This window comes from Bidens hawaiensis, unplaced genomic scaffold, assembly GCF_021521415.1.
Source record: "Bidens hawaiensis isolate Kalapana, Puna unplaced genomic scaffold, B.hawaiensis_p1.1 tig00004733_1, whole genome shotgun sequence".
In the NCBI taxonomy this organism is placed as follows: domain Eukaryota; kingdom Viridiplantae; phylum Streptophyta; class Magnoliopsida; order Asterales; family Asteraceae; genus Bidens; species Bidens hawaiensis.
Window position 1 is genome coordinate 1,769,153 of NW_027491292.1, and position 8,148 is coordinate 1,777,300.

The following is an 8,148-nucleotide window of genomic DNA, read 5'->3' on the forward strand; positions in this document are numbered from 1 at the left end:
TCATTTATTGAATAACATTTTCTTTATATGCGTAATTATATGATCCTATGTTCATTTCATTATAACCGTGCTTAATCATTAATATAACACGTTGAACCGGAATGCCTAGATTAATATTTTATAACATGTAACAAAATATTTTGTTATTATTACTTTTATCCTCAGTATTTAAATTAATCATTTGATTTAAAAAGAGAACATTCTAGAAACTTCTATCTTAAACCTGTTTCTCAAATTTTACATTATCTAATTTATTTAATTTGAAAAAAAAAAAAGAAAAAAAAAAGTTAAATTAAAAAAAAAGTGTCGTGCACTTTCTCACATGCACACATATCTTTTTTTTTTATTATTATCATTATCATTTTGTTTATAATTATTATAATTATAATTATCATTAAGTTATCTCTTGATCTTTAAATAAGTTTTATCTCTATCGCAATCATATTCAAACCTTAACTTTTGGTCTATAAATAGAGCCCCTCCTTCTCATATTTTTTTTCACACCAAATCTCATTCTCTCTAAGCATAATCAAGTAAGTTTTATATGTTTTCTTAGTTGTTCTTCATATATTTTTGATTTTGATCTTGTTCTTTTGAATTTCTTTTAGTTTGAATCCATCACAATCGAAGTTTTATATAATTTACTATAAAACGATTACAATAAAGTGGCAGGCAAATGGGCAACAAGCTGCGCCGCAACCCCCTTTTGAACAGCAAAGCCAATCCTGCTAAAAACGAAGCTTTGGGACCTAGAAGCTGAAGAGGTTCCGTGTACGACGCGCTGAACCCTACTCAAAAATTTCACAGCCTCAGGAGCCAGAAAACCAAATGATCAAAGGCAAATGGTAGAAAGACATGTTGATTATCTAAACAAGCTTTCTCGTGTTTAACAACTTTGCCCGATTCAGCCTTCAACGCAGCCTGACCCACAACAAACCCACGGTCCCTGAGCCCAACAAGAGGAGACACTCCTGTAAGATCCACACAGGCGTGTTTCCCCCCTGCCCACCCGAACACAAGAATATCAGCTGGTCGTAAAGTAGACCTCCCTTCAATAGGATCCGTGAGAAAGTTAACAGGGGCCTTCTTTTTAGCAGAAATCCCTGCCCGTTTAAGAACATCACACAGAACATCCCTAACCAGATCATGTCTGTATTTAAAGCCAGGCAATTCTTTGCAATGCACCGCATGGTCACCAAAGGAATCCAAACAGACCTTGCGACAAATTGGGCAAGGTTCATCCGTCGGGAACATAGGGATCATTAACCGGTACTTAAGGATAGCCCGATACTCCAAACCCGACATACGTTGGCCTAATCCTTCACTGGGGATGGCCGTTAGAAAATCCTGAGCCCGAGGAGCCTGAAGGCATTCAAACACCGCCTTTTGGCGAGGGGATAGATCAAACTTCACTTCTAAACTCTTGATGATTCCACTAAATAAGGCACTCGCCACAACATGTTGGGCTTTAGGGGGGGGGGGGGCGGTGTCCTTATTAGAGAACCCGCTAAGATCAAAATCTGGAAGTGAAGTACGTAAACGATCCATCGCACACCCATAATCAGAGTCCAACCCATAAATATCATAATCTTTTAGTTTGTTCCTAAGTTCTTGAGTTTTCTTTTGAATCTTCATAATTGTTCATATACTCTCACCATGATCATCATAAATTGTTAATAAAACCCTTACTTTTTACTCTAAAAGATTATGATGATCATGTTATTCCAAGAAATCATAATTGTGTTCTCATAATCTTGGATCAAATTATAATTTTTCCATGAACAACCATGAATATTCTTATGATCTTCAAAAAAACTCATAAAGTTATCATAACTAAAAATTATATTTACATAATTGGTCCTTATACTTTCATAAATGTCAATAACTATCCTAAATTATAATATTTACACTTTAAACCCTATACTTTCATAAATGTTAATAAATATCCTAAACTATAATATTTACACTTTGAATCCTACACTTTCTTAAATGCCAATAAACACCCAAACTATATGATATTACACTTTTAACCTCGTACTTTATTATTTATGAAAACCATTCTAAAACATTTTGAGTTAGTATACAAATAGAGTATAAACCGGGTATGTATGTATCTGACAAGCAAACGGTTCTGTCTAAGGCAAGAGTGGCGTAAATAATCCCATTGGACCCGTGACTCTTACTTGGGAATCAACTTGCTGGAGGTCATGCTCTTGGTTTAGAACATTCTAGTATGCGACACTCTAACTAATTTAAAAATCAAACTTAATCTAGGGCATCCCGTAACCGGTTCAACAAATTCTTGCTCGTGTTCGTGTTCATCCGTCAAGCAAGGTGAGTTCATAGCCCCCTTTACATGCTTTTAAACGTTTTATACTTCGGGGTGGAAACATGCATAATCAATTTGTTTTACATGTTATTTGATTCAAGCTTTATTCATGATATTCATTGTGTGATTATTACAAGTGTATACGTAATCGCATGTACAACCATTAACTTGTTAAAGGCCGTGGTAGTATGATGATAGATCTATTGGCCCGACCCGCCCACTCAGGCCTCGGGTAGAGGCCTGTGTGTTCAGAATCCGACGATCGTTAAACATTAAACATAATAGTCTAATCGTGGATTAGACGACTCGCTAAACGTGTCAGAGGTTTGGTTGTAATCACTAAAGTATACAAAGTAACTTAACACATATGGAATGTTTTCAACATAAAACTTATTTTTTTTCAAAACCTATGTTCTCACCAACTATTTTTAGTTGACACTCTCGCATGTTTTTCAGGTGATGGAAATTAAGTTATGAAGATTCTTGAAGTTTCATATAGGGCATGAGTCAGACTTAGAAGTTGAATGAATAAAGTGCTATGTCATATTTTCTATTTGGATTATATTTGAATAATTCGTTGGTTTCTTTTAATAGGAGTTTTTACATTTAATACCATGTGCATGATTTCATCTACGCACGCCCCGGCGTTTCCGCCTTCGGTCGGGGGGTGTGACAGATTGGTATCAGAGCCTTGGTCGTAGAGAGTTAGTAACCGACCTACGTCTAGGAATGTCCTTTAGGTTGAAATTATGTGCTATTAAATGTCATAACTTCATATTTTTAGCATGTCTCTCGATTTCGTCAACTCTTTCATAAACTCCTACATCCCCATGCCACCGTGGGACGAAGACTTCATTGCTCTATTTTATAGCAAAACATTTGCTTTATTATTCATTACTCTTTTACTTATCCACCTTATATAATGATTTCTTAGAATGCCTCCTCGTTGCGATGCCTCCAATGACAACAACGACAATGACACCCCACTAGCAACTGTGCTCGCTCTAAAGGCTACTCTTCTTCTCACTATTGTCAATCAACTCAACGGCAACAACAACAATAATGGCAACAACAACAATAATGGCAACAACTTCGATCAATCCTACCGAACCTTTGTTGCTTCAAAACCTACCGGGTTCATTAGCTCGGAAGGTGTCACCGGGTTGCTGCAATGGTTCGAGAGCACGGAAGCCGCTTTAAGCATGTGCAATTGTCCGGAGAATCTAAAGGTGAAGTATGCTGCTAGCACCCTCAAGCAAGGGGCCTTGACTTGGTGGACCACTCAAATCAGGACTCGAGGTCGTGAGCCGGCCTTGGCTCTACCTTGGGCCGAATTCAAAGACCTGCTAACTAGGAAATATTGTCACAAGAGCGAACTCCGAAAGATGGAAGATGAGCTTTGGGGTTATACCATGAAAGGAGACGATCACCTTGGCTATACCAACCGTTTCCAAGAACTATCCTAACTAGTACCCCACCTAGTCACTCCTGAGGAAAAAGCCATTGATCGCTATATAAATGGCTTACCTCCTTCAATGAGGAGCATGATCTTGACCGTTAATCCTGGAACCCTCTAAGATGCTATACACCTAGCCAGTACCTTAACCGATGAACTAGTCAAAACCGGAATTTTGGGGAAGGATTCGGGGAAACAAAAAGAGAGAGAGTTCAAGAAGACTAGTTACCAACCTAATAAAAAACCAAAAACCACCAACTATGCTGCAGTCACCCCTGCTATGCCTATCCAAGCTGTGGCTCCTACTAACCAAGCCCCGGCTAGGGCAGGGTACTCTGGACCTCACCCCCTATGCTCCACCTGCAACTATCATCACCCACCAAGTTTCCAATGCCGAAAGTGTACCAATTGTGGTCAATTTGGTCATCTAACCCCTCGATGCCGAACTGCCCCTGCTGCTGTTAATCAAGCCATGGTCACCAATCCTGCTCCACCAAATAATAACAATGCTCGTGCTTGCTTTCAATGCGGTGGTTTGGACCATTTCAAGAACAACTGTCCCCAATTGGCTCCAAACAATAACCAAGCCACTCGTGGTAGAGCTTTCACTATTGGTGCTTCAGATGCACGTCAAGATCCCAATGTCATAACCGGTACGTTTCTCTTAAATAACCACTTTGCATCCATATTATTTGATACGGGCGTGGAAAGAAGTTTTATATCACTTGATTTTGAACCTCTTGTTAAATGGAAACCGGCAAAACTAGACTGCCCTTACACCGTCGAGTTAGCCAATGGTAACACTACCCAAGCCAATACTATTATGCGTGATTACACCTTGACCTTTGATGACCACTCTCTTAATATCGATCTAATTCCCTTTAAGCTTGGTAGTTTTGACCTAGTTGTGGGAATGGATTGGTTATCCCGTAATCAAGCCGAAGTTGCCTGTGCCGAGAAGCTCATTTGTATCCCGTTACAATCCGGCGAAACACTAATCATTCAAGGAGAAAAACTCGATCGTAAGTTAAAAATCATCTCTTGCATGAAGGCCCGTAAACTTTTGAGGAAACAATGCTATGCCTTTTTAGCCCATGTAATTGACAAGAAATCCAAAGTGAAAAAGGACATTCCTGTTCTCAAAGACTTTCCTGAAGTTTTTCCCGATGACTTGCCAGGACTTCCTCCGTCTCGACAAGTTGAACTTCGAATCGACCTTATACCCGGTGCAACTCCCATAGCCAAAGCTCCATACCGTTTAGCCCCATCCGAAATGCAAGAACTCTCTAGCCAACTTCAAGAACTTCTCGACAAAGGATTCATTCGGCCTAGTTTCTCACCTTGGGAAGCTCTTGTCCTTTTCGTCAAAAAGAAGGACGGATCTTTTCGCATGTGCATCGACTACCGAGAGTTAAATAAACTCACCATCAAGAATCGGTACCCATTACCGAGGATTGATGATCTCTTTGATCAACTTCAAGGAGCCACTTGTTTTTCGAAAATTGATCTGCGCTCGGGTTATCACCAACTGCGAATTCTCGATGAAGACATACCCAAAACCGCCTTTCGAACCCACTATGGACACTACGAGTTCATGGTTATGCCCTTTGGCTTGACTAATGCACCCGCGGTGTTCATGGACCTTATGAACCGAGTTTGTAAACCGTATCTCGACAAATTCATCATCGTTTCTATTGATGACATCTTAATATATTCTAGAACCAAGACCGATCATGAGCAACACCTTCGCCTTACCTTGGAACTGTTGAAGAAAGAAAAACTTTATGCTAAATTTTCGAAATGTGAATTCTGGCTTCACGAAGTTCAATTTTTGGGTCATGTTATCAACAATAAAGGTATACACGTAGACCCCGCAAAAATAAAAGCCATCAAAAATTGGGAAGCTCTGAAAACCCTATCAGAAATTCGTTCATTCCTTGGTCTAGCTGGTTATTATCGTCGTTTCATCTCGAATTTCTCAAAAATAGCCTTACTGCTCACCACCTTAACTCAAAAAGGCAAGCCGTTCATTTGGGAACAAGAGCAAGAAGACGCATTCCGAACCTTAAAGCAAAAGCTTTGTAACGCACCCATCTTAACCCTTCCCGATGGAAATGATGATTTCATTGTCTATGTGATGCTTCAAATCAACGTCTCGGTTGTGTACTCATGCAGCGAGGCAAAGTCATAGCTTATGCCTCTCGACAACTCAAGATCCATGAAAAGAACTACACCACTCACGATCTTGAGTTAGGTGCGGTGATTTTCGCTCTAAAAATTTGGAGACACTATCTCTATGGAACTAAATGTATCATCTATACTGATCATAAAAGCTTGCAACACATCCTCAACCAAAAAGAACTCAACATGAGGCAACGGCGTTCAGTCGAGCTACCCAATGATTACGATTGTGAAGTTCGCTACCACCCCGGGAAAGAGAATGTCGTAGCCGACGCACTAAGCCGAAAGGAAATAGTTAAACCTTCTCGTATTCAGGCCATGGAAATGATTGTTCACACTAGCCTTAAGGCCCGAATTCTTCAAGCTCAAGCTCAAGTGGTAGCCCAAAACAAGCTCAAGACTGAATTGGATTGTGGAGCCGAAAAGCAATTGGAAACTAAGTCTGATGGAGTGCTTTACTTCATGGGACGCATATGGGTTCCAAATTCTGAAGACCTTCGAAATCTTATCCTTGATGAAGCCCACAAAACTCGATACTTGATCCATCCGGGAGCTGATAAAATGTACCACGATCTTAGGGAATTCTATTGGTGGCCTGGTATGAAGAAGGACATAGTCTTGTATGTTGAGAAGCTTCTCACTTGCTCAAAAGTTAAAGCCGAACATCGAAAGCCCTCGGGTTTGCTTCAACAACCAGAGATTCCTCTATGGAAGTGGGACCAAATTCCATGGATTTCATCACTAAACTACCAAGAACCACTCGTAAGCATGATTCTATTTGGGTTATAATCGATCGTCTCACCAAATCTGCTCACTTCATCCCTGTTAGTGAAACCTACAAAATGGAGAGGTTGTCTCACCAAATTTACATCAACGAAATCGTGACACGTCATGGTGTTCCCTTATCTATAATCTCCGACCGTGACAGCCGTTTTACCTCCAACTTTTGGCAATCCCTTCAAAAATCCTTGGGGACTCGTGTGGATCTTAGTACAGCTTACCACCCCCAAACAGATGGTCAAACCGGGAGAACCATCCAAACCTTGGAAGACATGCTCCGTTCTTGCATAATCAAGTTAGGAGGAAATTGGGATGATCACTTACCTCTCATTGAATTTTCCTATAACAATAGCTACCATACTAGCATCAAATGTGCTCCTTTTGAGGTTTGTATGGTAGGAAATGTCGAACACCCGTATGCTGGACCGAGATTGGTGACTCGCAAGTTATTGGTCCTGAAATCATCCAAGCAACCTCTGACAAGATTGCCATCATTCAAGAAAGACTTAAGGCTGCTCGTGACCGACAAAAGAGTTATGCCGACAATCGAAGGAAACCACTTGAGTTTCAAGTTGGCGACCAAGTCTTACTCAAAGTTTCCACCTGGAAAGGTGTTGTCCGATTTGGGAAAAAGGGAAAACTCGCTTTTAGGTATGTTGGACCTTTTTGAGATTCTTGAAAGGATTGGTCCAGTGGCATACAAACTCAAACTACCTCAGGAATTATATGGTATTCATGACACTTTCCATGTTTCTAACCTCAAGAAATGCTTAGCCAATGACACTCAGCCTATTCCCTTTGATGATATTCGCATTGATGATAAACTTCACTTTGTTGAGGAACCTATCGAAATCGTGGATCGTGATGTCAAGATACTCAAGCGAAGTCGAATCCGTCTAATAAAAGTGAAGTGGAACTGCAAGCAAGGACCCGAGTTTACTTGGGAACTTGAAAATCAAATGAAACAGAAATACCCTCATCTTTTTCAATCCAAAGCAGTTTCCACTATTTAATTTCGGGACGAAATTCCCTTAAGTGGGGGAGACTGTAACATATATGGATTTTTCTTGCAAAAACGCTAGTCTTTTGTGCTCGTATTAATTTCATTGTCTACATTTATTAGTGTTGAATTATGTGTCATTTATTGAATAACATTTTCTTTATATGCGTAATTATATGATCCTATGTTCATTTCATTATAACCGTGCTTAATCATTAATATAACACGTTGAACCGGAATGCCTAGATTAATATTTTATAACATGTAACAAAATATTTTGTTATTATTATTTTTAACCTAAGTATTTAAATTAATCATTTGATTTAAAAAGAGAACAATCTAGAAACTTCTATCTTAAACCTGTTTCTCAAATTTTACATTATCTAATTTATTTAATTTGAA

The 8,148-nt window shown here is 39.4% G+C and overlaps 1 protein-coding gene across 1 annotated transcript; it reads left to right on the top strand.

The window, feature by feature from the left end:
• The first annotated feature begins 4,065 nt into the window (after positions 1-4,065).
• LOC143627732 (uncharacterized) lies at positions 4,066-5,976 on the top strand. The gene is made up of 2 exons (XM_077097492.1): positions 4,066-5,116; positions 5,774-5,976. The coding sequence occupies exons 1-2, from the start codon at positions 4,066-4,068 to the stop codon at positions 5,974-5,976; spliced, it is 1,254 nt and encodes a 417-aa protein (XP_076953607.1).
• The last annotated feature ends 2,172 nt before the right edge of the window (positions 5,977-8,148 follow it).

What these genes read in the sequence shown, in the direction of transcription:
- LOC143627732 (XM_077097492.1), top strand. Translation starts at nt 4,066, where the DNA reads ATGCCTATCCAAGCTGTGGCTCCTACTAACCAAGCCCCGGCTAGGGCA. An exon ending in CAAAGGATTCATTCGGCCTA is followed by an intron (nt 5,117 to 5,773) that starts GTTTCTCACCTT and finishes TCTCAAAAATAG; the next exon opens with CCTTACTGCTCACCACCTTA.